Genomic DNA, 17,979 nt, shown 5'->3' on the forward strand with positions numbered 1-17,979 from the left:
ATAACCAAATGCATCTTTAAAGGCTCGTGCCTATGTTGACACACGTTTAAACACACACACACACACACAAATATAAAATGCATGGAATAACCAAAATCGGATGATGACCTTTATTTTCAGTGCTTCCATAAAATAAATATGTCGTATATCAAACAGTGAGAAAAAAAAATCAAGCATGAAGAGAGCATGTAACAAAAAAAAAAAATTTGCTCACAACCACGTTGAATCCTCTGAATAGTTTAAGAAACGAAGCCTTATTTACAAGATAATCGACTATCGAACAAAATTTACAATCTATTTAAAACGAACGATCCGAGGGAAGGAATGGCCAACAGCGGAAGACCATCTTGAGTTTCCCCCCCACCTCCATTTCTAGCTTAGTGTTAAGAACGCAGTTTCTCGCCTCGCTCTATACAAAAGTCGTTTTTGCCCTCCCGTTATTATTCTTTTTCTAGGTTCATAAATAACCATGCAAGGGTGTGTGTTTTCGTCTCTTTCGTTCGTCTCTAGTGTTAGAAAGAGCATTTCTGCACGACTCAAAAAGATCTTCAAGTAACATTTCAAGTAGAAGTAAACATGTGCAAACTAAAACCTTTGTCAGAAAATATATATATATACCCACACACACACACACATATATTTATATATCTCCAAGCAGTAAAGTCTGAAAAGGTTGAAGGCCACGGAATTTCTTTTAGCGTGCCTTCCAGGGGAAAGAGACATTTTAAAAACACATCCTCCTCATCCAAGCTTCTTGCATCGTTTAATTTCCCAATTGTGAAAAATTGATTGGTTTGGGTTGGTTTGTTAAGGTGAAAGCACACACAGGTTTATAAAGGTTTCAACTCAAAGGTTTAATATTTCAAGACGAAAGGGGAGGGAAAGGAGGGTGGGAAAAAAAAACCCAAACCAAACAACTCCCACCCCCAAAAGCCACTTTTGAGCTTTCAAACCAAACACAAGATTTGTTTTAAAAACTTGCCGCCCCCCCCCACCGCCGTCGTCGGGTGGGAAATCGGCTGGCTTTTCGTATACGGCGTTGTCTCATCGCGTCCGTTCCCCCCCTCCCAAATTAAAAAGAGTCCCGCGGAAAAACTTAAAAAGGGGTGGGGGGAAAGAAAGAAAGAAAGAAAGAAAAGGAACATACTCCTTCATTAAGAGCATGCTGTTCATCCAGCAAAGGACAGACAGACAGAGGACAGGACAAAAAGTAGCAGGGTATGACTTTTAACATGATTATTATTATCATTATTATTATTTTTTAAAAAAGCATCGGTGAATAACTTGAGTGCACCATTCGACGGAGAGTTAACGTGCTCGGAGTGAGAAAAAAAAAACGTTCCGCTATTCCTAGTCCAACAAAGGAACGAAACAGAAGGGCGAGGGAGAAGACGAATCAGAAAATCCAAGGGTTGAGGGTTTGTTTTTGTTTGTCTAGTTTTGCCATGTCAAGTTTCAAACGAGCTCATCCAAGCCAGTAGCACCTCTCTTGTTTCTTCATGATTGTGGTTTTGCCCGAAAAGTTTGCAAGCCGTCACAACTTGTTTATTTTTTTTGCATATGTCCTCTGTCTCTGTTTTTTAAAATTTTTTTATTTTTTTAAAAAGAGGCCAATTTGACATCTCTCAGTCAGCGCGCGTACGGTCGAGAAATGGGATACTGCAGGTAAACTGAGCCGAGGAGTGGGCGACGGGGTAGGCTGGGCTTCCCCTTCTCACCCATCCCATCCTCCCAGAAATAAGAGCCTGACTTAACATTGGCAGTAAAAACGCAGTTTTTAAGGAATCCAGAAGGAAAAAAAATGAGTTTTTTTTTCTTAAAGGGTTTTCCGCTATTCGGGTCTTTCTGTCCCTTCCTAAACTGCAGCTCTGCCAACTTTTGAGACGGCGTCCTTTTCTTCTTCTTCTTTTTTTGCAGGAGTGTTGAATCGGAAAGAAGGAAGGGAAAAAAAAGAGGGATTCCCAACTGGTACCAATGAAGAGCTTCAAGTTTTAAAACAAAAACAAAAAAACCAAAACCAGTAAATCGCCAGCTTCGGGTCTGGTCTCTCGCGAGAAGTCAGCGATGGGTATAGCAGCCATCTAAGTATCCACACCGAACCGAACCGGCAAACCGGTCGCGTCCCCAAAAAACAAAAAAGGAAACATCATATCATCCTTGCATCCGTGTTTAAGAACCTGCTTTTCTTTTCCTTTGTTTTTTTTTAAAAGAAACATGGTTTATGGTTCCGCTCGTGGGATACCCCCCTCAGCGATGAAATCTAGCCCCGTTGTTTTGTTTTTAGTGTTTTGTTTTTTTAGTGTCATTTACGATTCTGGGTCTTCTTTGGCACGGCGGGTCGCTTGGATTGCCACAAGTGGTTGTGAATCGTCAGCGCGTCTACGCTGACCGACATGGTTTTGGCCGGGATCTGGTTAAACTGCTTCCTGTCCGAACTGTATTTGTACAGCTTGTCGATCATTTTCTTGGTGATGCTCTTTGGGCCTGTTCCGGTCAGCTTGTAGATTTCTTCGGTGTCGGGATGGTAGCAGTAAAGTGCTCTGAACTGGCAACCGGCGTCGCGGAATAAGATGATGTAGTGGTTGGCTTCGCTTTTTTCGAGCTCCTGTGGGCAGAAGAGAAGATTATTTGAGGGCCAGGAAAAGCTAAGGGTTTAAGGAATGCGGGGGGGGGGGGGGGCTTTTAGGTCCAGTAGCACTGGACTACTGTAATGCTCTCTACATGGGGCTCCCCTTGAAGAGCACCCGGAGGCTTCAACTGGTCCAGAATGCAGCTGCGCGGGTGATAGAGGGGGCCACTCGTGGCTCCCATATAACACCACTCCTGCGTAGGCTGCCCTGGCTTCCGGTGATCATCCGGGTGCAATTCAAGGTATTGGTTACCACCTTTAAAGCGCTTCATGGCATAGGACCTGGCTATTTACGGGACCGCCTACTGCGACCGACGGCCTTCCAGCGACCAGTGCGCTCCCACAGAATTGGGCCTCCTTGGGGTGCCGTCGGCTAGACAATGTCGTCTGGCGACCCCCAGGGGGAGGGCCTTCTCTGTGGGGGCTCCAACCCTCTGGAACGAACTACCGCCAGGTATCCGCCAACTTCCGGATCTCCGGACTTTTCGACGCGAGCTGAAAACATGCGCAGGACTGGCCTGATAGTTTTAATTGGGAATTTTAAATGGGTTTTTAAATGGAGTTAGCCTAAATTTAAATATTTCATTTTAAATTATCTTAACATTTGTAATGTTGTTTTTTATATGGCTGTAAACCGCCCTGAGTCCTTCGGGAGAAGGGCGGTCTAGGAATTTAAATAAATAAATAAATAAAATAAAATAAATGAGGTTACCTAGTTTTTTTTTTTAGTTTTTTTTAATTTGCATTTATATCCCGCCCTTCTCCGAAGACTCAGGGCGGCTTACACTATGTTAGCAATAGTCTTCATTCTATTTGTATATTTATATACAAAGTCAACTTATCGCCCCCAACAATCTGGGTCCTCATTTTACCTACCTTATAAAGGATGGAAGGCTGAGTCAACCTTGGGCCTGGTGGGACTCGAACCTGCAGTAATTGCAGGCAGCTGCTGTTAATAACAGACTGCATTAGCAGCCTGAGCCACTCAGAGGCCCGTTGGGTCATGAGAGATCTGCAAGAAAACAACCGACCCCAGAGACACCAAAGCCCCTACGGTCCTCCTCCTCCTCCTCTCCACACACCCCACTTCCTTCTAACACTGATGAGGTTACCTAGTTGAGTAATGAAATGTTTGCAAGAAAACCACCAAGCTCAGAGACCACCCTCCGGTAGAAGCTTGGGAAAAGGCGCTTTCCCCCCCAAGAAAATTGGGAGCCAATCCGCCTCCTTTAACAGATGACCAACTGATTCCCAAACCCCTGAGAAAGACTCACCTCCAAGATGGAATTCTTATGAGGCTCGTTCACTTTTCCAGCAAGGCAGCAGTGGGAGATGGCGTTGTGGATGATGGACTTGTTGGACTTGCTGCTGGGCTCCTTAAAGAGCTTTGGGCCTGGAAAGAGTTAGCAATAGCACTTAAGACTTAGATTTCACGGTGCTTTTACAGCCCCCTCCTAAGCCGTTTTACAGAGTCAGCCTCTTGCCCCCAACAATCTGGGTCCTCATTTTACCGACCTGGGAAAGATGGAAGGCCGAAATCAACTGTCAGCCTCCACTCCAATCTTCATATACTTTTGAATGATTATATCAGTAGCTAGAATGTGAAATGTTTATTTCTGTATTATAAAACTATTAAGGAAATGAGATGTATCATACCACCGTACAGGGTAAGGGAAAGGAGCCTATTAAGAGTGTCGGCTGACATAACAGTGGGGGAGGGATGATTAACGACTGAGTGTTATCAGCGCGGGTTTTTCTAACAGACACTGCATTCCTAAGATGACTGACATCTAGAGACCTGTGGAAGAAGATTACCACGAGGGGCCGAGAAGGAGCTGGCATTGGACCAGACCAGCCTGACCTCCTGGAGGAGGAGGGACAATTGGGGGGATATGATATGTTAGCCATATTTTGTCTCAGATCCAACTTAGCTTGGCTGCTATCAAGACTGTAAAAAGTAAAAGTACTTGTCTTTATTCCAAATGAAGTCAAGGTGAATTCTTTCCTAATTATAGTCGGAGGTAGCCTGACATCAATGTTGAGCTGGTCAGGATCGAACTGCCGAACTTGCAGGCAGCAAAATTAACCTGCGGTACCACATTCTAACCACTGTGCCACACCACAGTGGTTTTGTAAGCAGGTGAAGCATTCACTGCACCGAATCCAACCCTTTAATAGCTCCACCCGCTCGCCCACCCTGCCCTTTTGTTTCAAAAGAGGTGGCCAACTTGAAATCTCCTGCTCAGCACTGGCGTTTCCAGTGGAGAGCTGCTGCCGGTTTGGACCGGTTCGAGCGAACTGGTAGTTCCGGCCAGCAGGTTGGCCTGGCCACTTGCCCCGGCACTATTCCGTCCTATATCGCCGTGTTTTTGAAGTCGTGCGTGGAAAGCATGCATTAACTCACATTTTCGATGCTGGGCAAACCGATTGTTACGTTATACGATGCCCACCTCTGGGCATTTCCCTTTGGGTGAAAGGTCAAACTGAGAGAGAGAAACTGCTAAGATCCATCCCCTCACCTGTATATTCGGCCACCGAGGCAATGGAAGAGGCGGTCGAAGTGTTCTCCCAATCCCGCTCCATGTTTCGGCTTGGGTTCCTGCTCAAGATGGGCAAGGATTCCATGGACTCCACCCTGCCGGAGGAAACAAAATCCCATGAGCTGTATATTTTATTATTATTATTATTATTATTATTATTATTATTATTATTATTATTATTATTATTATTATTATTATTATTATTTATTAGATTTTTATACCGCCCTTCTCCCGAAGGACTCAGGGCGGTGTACAGCCAGTATAAAACAATAACAATGTACAATGAAAACAGAGAATTAAAAAAACTTATTCAATAATTGGCCCAAAAATTTTAAATGTTTAGACTTAAAAACCCTTAAAATTCATAAAATTACAACCCCAATTAAAATTAATATTTAAAAATTAAAAATTTAAGAATTTAAAAAGTTTAAGCCAGTCCCGCTCGAATGAATAAATGCGTTTTCAGTTCGCGGCGGAAGGACCGAAGGTCAGGCAATTGACGCAAACTAGGGGGGAGTTCGTTCCAAAGGGTAGAAGCCCCCACAGAGAAGGATCTTCCCCTTTATTTTCAATAAAGCGGAATAATCTGTAGCTCAGGAATGAAAAAAAGGGGAGCCCTTGGTGCTCTCTGAGCTTGGTTGTTTTCTTGGAAGACAATTCATGACCCAACTAGGTAACATCATCAGTGTTACTGAGCTGGACAACAAATCGTCCGCGAGAAGACAACCAAGCTCAGAGTTACTGTATATAAATTGGAAGCAAGTCATATTCACTAGCGCTGATGATGCTACCTAGTTGGGTTATGAAATGTCTGAAAGAAAACGTCCAAGCTCAGAGTTACTGTATATAAACTGGGAGCAAGTCATATTCACTAGCGCTGATGACGCTACCTAGTTGGGTTATGAAATGTCTGAAAGAAAACGTCCAAGCTCAGAGTTACTGTATATAAACTGGGAGCAAGTCATATTCACTAGCGCTGATGACGCTACCTAGTTGGGTTATGAAATGTCTTCAAGAAAACATCGAAGCTTGGAGCTACTATATATAAACTGGGAGCAAGCCACACTCACTAGCACTGATGTTGCTGCCTAGTTGGGTAATGAAAGGTCTGAAAGAAAACATCCAAGGTCTGAGAGCAGCATGGAACCCACCCGCCTGCCCACCTCCTATATTTTCACATGGATTATCTCTGGCCAAGGAACAAGAGAAACTTGCCCAATGCAAACACACCTCACCTCACCTCCTCCTGCTTTCACTTCCTTCGTTTCCAAAAAGGAAAACAAAATGAGATAAGAGTTATGTTCTAGTCCAACGGTCACCAACCGGTTGTCCATGGACCGCTGGTGGTCCGTGAGAAAATTTTGGTGGTCCCCAGAAAAATTATTTGCATTTTAATTTTATATTGCACTAAATGCTATTTAAGACAACAAAGAATGTTCTTTCTGCGCCAACTCAGTAAGCTCAAACTGCCCAAGGAGCTGCTGATTCAGTTCTACAGAGGAATTATTGAGTCTGTCATTTGCACCTCTATAACTGTCTGGTTCGGTTCTGCAATCCAACAAGACAGACACAGACTTCAGAGGATAATTAGAACTGCAGAAAAAATAATTGCTACCAACCTGCCTTCCATTGAGGACCTGTATACTGCACGAATCAAGAAGAGGGCCGTGAAAATATTTACAGATCCCTCGCATCCTGGACATAAACTGTTTCAACTACTACCCTCAAAACGACGCTATAGAGCACTGCACACCAGAACAACTAGACACAAGAACAGTTTTTTCCCGAAGGCCATCACTCTGCTAAACAAATAATTCCATCAACAGTCAAACTATTTACTGAATCTGCACTACTATTAATCTTCTCATAGTTCCCATCACCAATCTCTTTCCATTTATGACTGTATGACTATAACTTGTTGCTGGCAATCCTTATGATTTATATTGATATATTGACCATCAATTGTGTTGTAAATGTTGTACCTTGATGAACGTATCTTGTCTTTTTATGTCCACTGAGAGCGTATGCACCAAGACAAATTCCTTGTGTGTCCAATCACACTTGGCCAATAACAATTCTATTCTATTCTATTCTATTCTATTTATCTTTTTAAAAAAATCATATTAGTGGTTCACGGGATTTAAAATTATGAATTTAGCAGTCCCTGAGGTCCGAAAAGTTGGTGACCCCTGTTCTAGTCTATACTTTTTGGGGGGGAAAGCTGGAAAATAATTCACCTGGGATATCTTTCTACAGATAAGTTAGCAGATGGTTCATTCGTTTCCCGATAGTTGTTTTGCAAATGTACTTCTAAAGGGAGATGTAGTTCCAGACGAAAGACCGTGACTGGCCAGCTGAAATTCTTGCTTCGTAGTCGAACAAGGCAGGAAGGAAACACCCTCCTTTTATTCCCAAAGGCCCAAACTTTCTCTTCACAGGTGCGCTTACCTTTGGGAAGGTGTGCCTCCCGAATGGATGCTCTCCGGCTCAGTTGTGGCTGCAGATGCCAAGGACAAACTCGATCCCGATTGGGCGCTGCTCAGGTTATCAGCTGACCAAAAGAGGAAAGGGGGAGACATTGTCAACACACAGAAACAATTCAGAGCTTCACCAGATCAACTCAAAAAAGTCCAAAAGCGAGCTGGGCCTTACGGGTAGAGGAATACTTGGTCCCCGAATCGCTGTAGGATTCCTCCCGATGGACCGATTTTGGCCGCGGCTTCTTCGCTTTGGGTCTGGGTTTGCCTAAGCCCTGTTCTTCCAAAATCTGCTGCTGCTTTCGCCGCAAATACTCTTGTTTGATGAGCTCCCGGCGGGCTTTTTCTTCCTCTTTCCGCAGACGGTCTTCTTCAGCTTTTCGCCTGCAAAAATGAAGGAGGGATTCCAGACTCTCGGAGATGGGCAAAGGGAATGGTGAAGTCGCCCACAACCAGCTCCTACAACAGGGGTGTCAAACGCGAGGTTTGGGGGGGCCGGATCCGGCCCGTGGGGTGCTTAGATCTGGCCCATGGAGCTGCCCTGGAAACAGCGGATTGGGGTGGCTCTGCCAGTGAAAACGGACTTCGGAAGGGCCATGTGAGGCCGTCCCAGGCTCCGCCTCCTGCAAACTTCTGCCAATGAAAACAGTCCGGGGTGTGTGTGTGTGGCGCCAGGTCCATTTTGACTGGCAGAGGGCTGGAGGCCGTCGCGGCCCAAAACGGGGCCCATGAGCCTACCACGAGTGCCCCCGACAAGAGTGACGGCATGCTGGTCACACCTACCCTGGCCACATCCCCCGCCCTCCCCGAGGTCAAACACAACCCTAATGTGGCCCTCAATAAAATCGAGTTCAACACCTCTGTCCTACACCTTTCTTCTTCCTTATTGAAGGAGGGGGGGGGATATTTACCGAGCTTCGTCCCTCTTTTGTTCAACTTCTGCCTCCAGCTGCTGTTTTCGAAGCCGGGTCTCTTCCGCCTTGCGCTGCTGTTTTAAGAGAAAAGCGGCGCGTTTCTTCGCCAGCTCATCTTCAGCTTTCTGTTCATCCTAGGGGAAGAGAAGGAAGTACGTCAAAATATTGCCTGGATCGATAACGGACAAAATACACCGACGGTGGTTTTCCTAACCGTACAATTGTCATTTCATCGGTTTACAATAAAGTGCAGTAGCTAACCCCTGGGCTAGCTGATAGATCTCCCCCAAGATCCTGATATGCCTTTCGGGATCTTTTATATTGCTCTCGGAATCTGAAAGTTTTTAAACTAAACAACAGGGCATTTTTAGTTTGGCCTTTGACGACCAAAGGTTCAACTATGCAGATCTCTCCTGCGCACGGGACTTCCGAATTGTGCAATTTTGATCTCTGTTGAGAAGGAAAAAAACAACAACCCAGGACACACACACATACATGTCTGTCTGTCTGTCTGTCTGTCTGTCTGTCTGTCTGTCTGTCTGTCTGTCTGTCTGTCTGTCTGTCTGTCTGTCTATCTATCCATCCATCCATCCATCCATCCATCCATCCATCCATCCATCCATCAATCCATCTATCTATATACCTACCTACCTATCATCTACCGATATCTATCTACCAGTATCTATCTATCTATCTATCTATCTATCTATCTATCTATCTATCTATCTATCTATCTATCTATCTACTAACTAGAGTCTATCTGTCTGTCTGTCTGTCTGTCTGTCTGTTTGTCTATCTATCCATCCATCCATCCATCCATCCATCCATCCATCCATCCATCAATCCATCTATCTATATACCTACCTACCTATCATCTACCGATATCTATCTACCAGTATCTATCTATCTATCTATCTATCTATCTATCTATCTATCTATCTATCTATCTATCTATCTATCTATCCATCCATCCATCCATCCATCCATCAATCCATCTATATACCTACCTACCTATCATCTACCGATATCTATCTATCTATCTATCTATCTATCTATCTATCTATCTATCTATCTATCTATCTATCTATCTATCTATCTATAAACTAACTAGAGTCTATCTGTCTGTCTGTCTGTTTGTCTATCTATCTATCCATCCATCCATCAATCAATCCATCTATCTATATACTTACCTATCTATCATCTACCGATATCTATCTATCTATCTATCTATCTATCTATCTATCTATCTATCTATCTATCTATCTATCTATCTATCTATCTATCTTCCATCTAACTATCGATTATCTATCTATCTATCTATCTATCTATCTATCTATCTATCTATCTATCTATCTATCTATCTATCTATCAACGAACTAGAGCCCCCCACTGATCGCATCAACACCTTAGCAAAACGTCTTCCCCATTTCCTTTTAATTATTGCACCCAAAACAATAGTCAATGACAAATGTTTTAGCCTTATTCTTTTCTTATTCCTATTCTTCCTATTCCCATTCTATTCTAAACATAAGAAGCAGGTGTGGGAACCAGAATGATTCCAAATCGTTTTTTTAAAGATCTTGGCGGCCCTTACCTTAAAGAAGAACCCGAAGCCTGATTTCTGGTCCATTTCATTGATTAAATCCGAAGAGCTGCCTTGGCTTTCCACGTCTTCGTCGCGGACTTTTAAATCCGAGAGGTCCACTTCAATGAGGCTGCCTTTGCTCTTGGAAGGCTCTTCCACCGAGACGTTCTCCTTGCCCGAGACATCAAAACAGGCAAGGTGATGATGGAAGTCCTCCACGTTGCTGTTCTCATCCTTGATGGCTTCCGAGAGGACGTTGGTGTCCCTGGAAAAGGACAAAACGAATGCCTCTCCTCTCTGATTGTCGTCGCAGAGCCGGTAACTCTCAAAGGAAAGTTTCTCTTGCGGAGCGCTACCTGGGGCCAGGTTGTTTTCAAGACCCGTTTCGGCTGGCACCTTGGGTGAATTGTTGGGTGGGAATTGTCTCAAGTGGGGCAAGGTGTCCACGCTGGGCGTCGGGGTCTTGATGCGAGGCGTGGTATGGGGACGGTCCTTGGCCACTTTGAGTTCGGATGGCCTACCCGAACGGGGATTCCGGCCTTGAACGAGCCGGGATGGCTTGCGGAGATTATTGGTGCCGGGAGGGGAGAGGGGCTCCACAAAATGGACAGGGGCTTTGATCTTTTGGTCCTGAGAGCCTCCGCGGGTTGAGGACAGGGTTGGGGCCTTCATGAGAAGCTCTTGCTGCTGAGATATCTTCAGGATGGCCTGCTGAAGGGTGCTGATGGTCTCGTTTAGCTTTTCGATGGAAAGGTCACATTCGTTGAGGTCGGCGGAGTCGATGCTCTCTTCCAGGAGAGCCGCCGAGACCCTCTTGCTTTTCTCGATTTCGTGGATGGTGGGCTCTCTGGAAATGCTCTCCTCCACGAAGCTGACCGTCTCCTGAACCTTCCCTTTGGGGATTTCGTCTTCACCCGCCACCACCTCCTCTTTCGTAAGGAACACCTCTGCCGTTTTGGAATTCAAAGCGTCCTCCTCCAGGCCTTCCCCGTTGTGCCCGGAGAACTCTTTGGCGAAGTGCTCCGGCTTCAGGGACGGCGAGGTCTCCGACCCTTTCCCTTTCTTCACCACGTGCAAGAAGGCCGCCTTGCCGAGCTTTAGCCTCTGCCTGGCGGAAAGGGCCTCCACCTTCTTCTTCTGAGCCTCTATGGCCCGCCGCTTCTCCTCCAGCTGCATGTGGAGCTGGACCAACTCCGACGCCAAGATATTCACGTTGTCTTTGCTCTGTCTGGTGGGACTCTGCTCCCGCCTCTGTTTCCAAGTGGTGAGCGGAGCCGGACAACACTCGGATCCGTCCGGAGTGGTTTTCTGCGAGCTGCTCGTGCTGGATTTCGTTTCGTAACTGTTCAGCCTTTGGAGCTTCCTCTCCGCAAAGCTGGTCATCCGGGCACTCCCGCTGGTCATGGAGACGCTGCTCACTTGGGAAATGGTGCTCAGGCACGGGCTGGATCGCCCGCTGGCGTCGTCTTTGTCTTCGTGCTCCTTGACTTTCATGTCTTCCTGAAGCTTGGCGGATTCCTCCTCTCCGATGTACTTGGCGATCAGAGGGTGCTCCTCGGCCGCCAGGTCTTGGTCGGCTTCCTCCATGTCTAGAATGGACGAGTCGGAATCCTGCCTGACCATCGTCCACGAGGTCTCCGCCCGGTGGGAACTGGGGCTTTTCAGATAACAGAGATTATTGCCGCTGCTGGACACGGTCTCCTCCTCCTCTTTGGCGGCGTGCAGGAAGAAGCCCGCGAATGGCCGCTCTTGAGAGGAGGGCTCTAAACTGCTGCTTGCTTGGGGGCAAAAGGGTTCCATCCTGACGTCCGAGTGATGGATGACTGGCTCTGCCAAACTGGGGCCTGCGATCACGGTTAGTTCAGAACTAGAACCCAGGTTAAAAGTCCTGTTAAGGCTGTGATCGCCGTGACCGCCGTTGGTTTTCTTACGGGCCAAAGCCGCATGCCCCTCGCTCGGTCTCTTGGGCACGTAACCTCTCGCTTTCCCTTCTCCGCATTCGTCCTCCTTATTGGTGACCTGCTTCTCCTTGGCTGGCCGTAAAACGGCAGGCAGTAGCGGTTCCAGGAAAAAGCTTTCTGGTTTACTGTCCGTAGCTTCGCTGGGGGATTTCGGAGTCCAGGCGGTGCCGACAAAGCCGGGAGAACGAGCTGGCGGAGTGCACTGAAGTTCCAGGCCGCCATGGTTAGGGGTGGCACCGGGGCGAATGATGGCGATCAGTTCTTCCTCGTCGTCTTCCATCTCCACGTTGTTCAGCAAGCTTTTCCCGCTGGTTTTCATGGGCGCAGAAGGGAACTGCTGTTTTGGGGTGATGTTGACGATGTTGGACGCTAGGCTGTCTTTGCTGATGGACCTGGCCAGGCTGATGCTATCGCCGGAGCTGGGGTCCGCATCGCTGCTCGCCGTATGGTGAAGACCAAACGGTGCGGGTTGCGAAAGGGGCCTAAAAGAGACAACTATTAGAAGTATGCTTTGGGGAGAGGAGAGTATATATATATATATATCTAACCTCTATCTATCTATCTATCTATCTATCTATCTATCTATCTATCATCCCTCTCTCACTTATCTTTGTCATTCTCTCTCTTTTACTTCTCAACTGTCTGTCTGTCAGTCTGTATCTATCTATCTATCTGTCTGTCTGTCTGTCTGTCCTGATTATCCTGATTCTCATCTCTCTCTCCCTCTTCCTTCTGTCTATGTGTATACACACACACGTCTGTCTGTCTGTCTGTCTCTCTATCTATCTATCTATCTTTATTTATCTAATCATCTATTATCTCTCTCTCTCCCTAATATATATATATATATATATATATATATATATATATATATATATATATCTAACCTCTATCTATCTGTCTGTCTATCTATCTATCATCTATCTATCTGTCTGTCTGTCTGTCTGTCAGTATTATCTATCTATCTTTATTTATCTATCTATATATATATATATATATATATATATATATATATATATATATATATCCATCCATCCATCCTTATCTATCATCTATCTTTATCAATCATCCAACCCTCTCTCGCTCTCTATCTTTCTATCTCTTTATCTTCCTTCCTTCCTTCCTTCCTTCCTTCCTTCCTTCCTTCCTTCCTTCCTTCTTTCCTTCCTTCCTTCTATTAAATATATTGGCCACCCAGCTTACCCCCTGATAACTCTGGACTGCTTAAAATATTAAAAAAGACAAAACTATTTTATCGAACAGAGCACAAATTAAAAGGAAAAGAACACTATATCAGAGTTGACCAAGTCTGGGCTAATAAAAATATACTTTTAGTATTTTTTTAAAAAAAGGCTTACAGGTTTACAGAGAACCACTGACGTTTGCTGCCTTTTACAAGTAGCGCTCAGGGATTTGAAATCTGTTACTTGATTATTTGGTGCAACTTCAATGCAGGCTGTCCTATTTTAAACGGGCCTGGTCCACAAAGCAGCTGGCAGGGGTTACCTTTGCTTCTTCTCTGGCCACGCAAGGATCGAATCCCGAGGCTGACCATCTGCCCGAGTCAAGGAATTAGACCGATGCCGTTGGTCTAAAATAAAAAAGGACCAAGAGATCACGCAATGTTTTTAACAAACACGCTTGCCAATATTTAAATCCTTTAAAAAACAACAACAACCTATATTTGTTCTATTTATATAGCGGCCTGCTAAACACTCGACTCAGGACAGCCTGAATGAACTAGTAAACCTCAAAATTAAGTTTGGGTAAAAATAATGCAGTGAAGTAATAATAGATGCACGGAAACATAAGGACATAAAGCAAAACTTCATCCAACAGGATTGTACCACCTGTACGGGATCGGGGGAGGCAGCGGGGCCTGTGGGCGGGGAGAGAGAGCGAGACCTTTAATGCCTTTTGAAAGGTATTAGAAGCTCCCAGTAAGGTAACTGGGGCAGCTGGAAAAAGTAGAGGTGTTATAAGGGCATATTATGTCAATCACCCTTATTAAGCGGGAGGACTTGCATGGCACCTGACCTCCAAAATGTCAATTCTCCCCAGGGATTAGACCCAGCTGTCCTTTTTTTAAAAGGCCTTAAAGGCGTAATTTGTCACTGGACCTGGGGAAGAGAAGGGGCCAGGAGATATATGCAGCGGTTGCGTTTTAAAGTTCTGGTGAATCTGTTTTTCCTGAAATTGCAGTTTAAATGAATGTCACTGTTTTCTTGTTTCTTCTGCTGTTTGTCACCAGTTTTTGAACCTCCCAGAATCATGAAATTGAGATGGGAGGGAGGGAAGGAAGGGAGGAAGGAAGGAAGGATTCGGAGGGAGGGAAGGAAGGAAGAAAGGAGGGAGGGAGGGAGTCTAATGAATTATATAATTTTGAGATGCTCTTGAACAAGGAGGGAGGGAGGAAGAAAGGAAGGAGAGAGGAAAGGAGGAAGGAAGCAAGCAAAGAAGAAAGAAAGGAGGGAGGGAGGAAGGAAGGAAGGAAAAAATAAAGAAAAAAGAGAGGGAGCGGGGAGGGAGGAAAGAAAAAAAAGAAAGAAAAAGGCAAGAAGAAAGAAAAGGAAAAAAGGAGGGAGGAAAGGGAAGGGAAGGAAGGAAGGGTTTAAAGGTAGTTTTCTAACCTCCTTGCTAAAGCAAAAACAGTCCTCAACTGTTTCCCAAAACCGATTTACCAACCTAACTCATTCATACAATTATAATTCTATAATTTTGAGGTGCCCTTGACCAGGGAGGGAGGGAGGGAGAGAGGAAGGAAGGAAGGAAGGAAGGAAGGAAGGAAGGAAGGAAGGAAGGAAGGAAGGAAGGTGAATTCTATAATTTTGAGATGCCCTTGACCAGGGAGGGAGGGAGGAAGGAAGGAAGGAAGGAAGGTGAATTCTATAATTTTGAGGTAGGTAGGTAGGTAGGTAGGTAGGTAGGTAGGTAGGTAGGTAGGAAGGAAGGAAGGAAGGAAGGTCGATCCATTCTCAGGGCAGTATTAAAACGGTTAGATGCCCCTTCTGCAGCCATGAGACCTGCAGACATCAATTCTCTCTCTCTCCCTCCATCTCGAAAGTTGCTACTACATGAACCACAAGAACGGGAATTGGGCAGTTTACCTGCGGTTTCTTCCCCCTGTACCGCCTTCTGTTGCTTCTGCCTTAAAGGCAGCAAGGGGTGCGACGGGCTGAAGGCAGGACTTCCTTTGCTACTGTTGGGAAACACATCAGAGGGGGTCAGATGGTTTTTTTAAAAAAACAGGCTTTCTTTTCAAACAGACTGGGCAAAAGGAAACCCCTATCGCTTGACCCCTTCCCAAGCTTTTCTCCCTAAACGCCAATCACAGTAAACAAAAAAAAAAACAAAAAAAAAAACACATCACCAAAGTCAGGTGCGATTCAGCCTAAAATGACAATCAGGCACTGAGGTTCTTCTGAAATTGACAACGCACGTGGTCTTAAAATGGAGCAAAGGTTTTTTGTTTTTGTTTTTAAAAAAAGGAAAGAGGAGTGAATAAGAATCTAAGCCTCCGGGGTTTTTTTTCTTCAAAATTAATTATTGTAAACTCAGCTAGGGAGGACGAAGCGACGGAGACAGGGAAAAAAAACAGACCGGCAAGGTCACAGCACAAAGCAGTTCAAACTGCAGGATGAAATTATCCCCGGAGGAAAAGTAGGACAACCGGAAAAGTCCCAAATTATTTGGGTCAAGATGTTAACGAATAAATCCAGAAAATAAAGTTGGAGAACTGATTTTTACTGCCGAGTGGCTGAAACCACTGCCCACTTCTTCTTGCCCACTTCGTGTTCTGGGCTAGGTTTAACCTCGGGGGTTGTTTCTGCAAAGACTTGTCCGTTTCCGACTCCATTAAATTTGCCTCTTGACTTCTACACTTTTCGGAAGCGTCCTTTGGAGACTAGGATTTCCTTTCCCGCTTTGTATGGGAGGATGGCGGTGAAACATGAGGGCCAAGGAACAGAATAACAGAGTTGGAAGGGACCTTGGAGGCCTTCTAGTCCAACTCCCTACTTAGGAAGGAAACCCTACACCATCTCAGACAGATGGTTATCCAACATCTTCTTAAAAACTTCCAGGGTTGGAGCATTTACAACTTCTGCAGGCAAGTTGTTCCACTGATTAATTGTTCTGTTAGGAAATTTCTCCTTAGTTCTAAGTTGCTTCTTTCCTTGATTAGTTTCCACCCATTGCTTCTTGTCCTGCCTTCAGGTGCTTTGGAGAATAGCTTGACTCCCTCTTCTTTGTGGCAGCCCTGATATATTGGAAAACTGCTATCATGTCTCCCCTAGTCCTTCTTTTCATTAAATTAGACATACCAAGTTCCTGCAAACGTTCCTCATATATTTTAGTCTTCAGTCCTCTCATCATCTTGGTTGCTCTTCTCTGCACTCTTTCTAGAGACTCCACATCTTTTTTAACATCATGGCGACCAAAACTGGATGCAGGCATTCCAAGTGTGGCCTTACCAAGGTATCATAAAGTGGTATTAACGCTTCACGGGAAGGAAGCGTGGACATTTCTCTCAGTCATAGGCGGACAGGGAGCAGAGACTTCCATTAAAAGTCTAGCGCTCCGATCAGACCTAACAGGACATAAAGTTTTGCCTACTTAGCTTCCGAAACCATCCCAGCTATTTCAGGACATTTGTTGTACCTGCTGCAGGTTTCCTGCGAGGGTTGAGCCGGAGGCTGCACGTCAGCTGAACTGGAGACCGCCGGACTCGGCAGGAAGCTCCGCTTTGTGGCATTGGAAATGGGTACCGACGGGCGGCTGCTCTTCTGATGCAACATGGTTTTAGCTATAACACACCAGGGTTAGTGTTAACTGGAGCTCCGACATTTAAAAAAAAAAAGACGCTGAAAGAATTTGCTAAGATTTAATTTCGCAGCAATGAGACAAGATTTAACCCTAGTTCAGTGATGGCTAATCTTTTTTGCCATCATGTGCCAGGAGCGGTGGCGTGCGCGTGCCTACACCTATAACTCTATGCGCCCTGCCCCCGCACATACGCATATAACCCCCCTCCCCACGCTCCCGGCATGTGATGGCACAATAGGCCAGTTTTTTGCTTTCCCCAGCCTCCAGAGCCTTTCTAGGAGTCTGGGGAGGGCAAAAACGGTCTTCCCCAGCCTGCTTTTTGAGTTGTTCTTGTCTTCTGGCAGCTCTGCACATGCGTGCACTGGGAACAGGCTCCAGCAGTTCCTTTGCCTCGCTGCTGTCTAATTCCCTCTCTGCCTCTGATGTAGAGCCCTCGTCCGAGCTTTCGCCAGCCCCCAGGACTGGCCCAAGTTCCACCCCAACCTCCTCACTGTCCGACTCTGCTGCCAGCTCCGCTGGCCATCAGAGGGCCACAACACCCTCCTCTTTAGACATTTTCAGCATCTTGACAAAAGAAGACCAATTTGCCATTTTGAACACGAAGAAGGCTTGAGATTATCCTTCAGGGTAAAGACAGGGAAACCAATTCCACTGTAAAATGTCTTCGCTACCATCGACGAATTCTCCCGGCCCAAATGACTCACCATCTTTGACTTCTTGGAGGTCCCTGGGGCGTACGAAATCCGGCTTGACGTTCTCAAACCACCAGAATAATTCAGCAATGAAAACCATTACGTTGGGCTAGGAAAAAGAAGAAAGGGGGGGAGGGAGAGAAGGAATATAAATCAGATCTCCTGCACGTTATTGAAAAGTGTTTTTCGCCGCCTTCCCTCTCTTACCTTTAGAACTAACGGGGCATACAGCATATCTTCCAAAGTGAGGTAAAAGCATTTGTTCAGGTACTCGTTGGCAAATTCTCGAAGCAACTGAATGTTATAGACGCTGTCTGCAATCGAGGTTACCTCTTTCAAGCAGATTTCTAGGAATTG

The 17,979-nt window shown here is 45.5% G+C and overlaps 1 protein-coding gene across 4 annotated transcripts in view; it reads right to left on the reverse strand.

Annotated features, from left to right (window-relative positions):
- Nucleotides 1–2,269: 2,269 nt before the first annotated feature.
- Nucleotides 2,270–17,979, reverse strand: part of CAMSAP1 (calmodulin regulated spectrin associated protein 1) — a 35,770-nt gene continuing 20,060 nt past the window's right edge. For 3 of the 4 annotated variants that reach the window (XM_058159105.1, XM_058159104.1, XM_058159102.1), the window contains 12 exons: nt 17,830–17,969; nt 17,635–17,731; nt 16,766–16,910; nt 15,214–15,305; nt 13,613–13,697; nt 10,155–12,588; nt 8,558–8,694; nt 7,822–8,030; nt 7,618–7,720; nt 5,149–5,264; nt 3,904–4,022; nt 2,270–2,605 (listed from right to left, as the gene is read on the reverse strand). In XM_058159105.1, the coding sequence (XP_058015088.1) occupies nt 2,303–2,605; nt 3,904–4,022; nt 5,149–5,264; nt 7,618–7,720; nt 7,822–8,030; nt 8,558–8,694; nt 10,155–12,588; nt 13,613–13,697; nt 15,214–15,305; nt 16,766–16,910; nt 17,635–17,731; nt 17,830–17,969 (3,980 nt within the window). In that variant the 3' untranslated portion in view covers nt 2,270–2,302. The remainder of the gene's footprint in view (nt 2,606–3,903; nt 4,023–5,148; nt 5,265–7,617; nt 7,721–7,821; nt 8,031–8,557; nt 8,695–10,154; nt 12,589–13,612; nt 13,698–15,213; nt 15,306–16,765; nt 16,911–17,634; nt 17,732–17,829; nt 17,970–17,979) is intronic. The other variant, XM_058159103.1, reaches the window with a different exon arrangement.

Source organism: Ahaetulla prasina, chromosome 16 (genome assembly GCF_028640845.1).
Source record: "Ahaetulla prasina isolate Xishuangbanna chromosome 16, ASM2864084v1, whole genome shotgun sequence".
In the NCBI taxonomy this organism is placed as follows: Eukaryota; Metazoa; Chordata; class Lepidosauria; order Squamata; family Colubridae; genus Ahaetulla; species Ahaetulla prasina.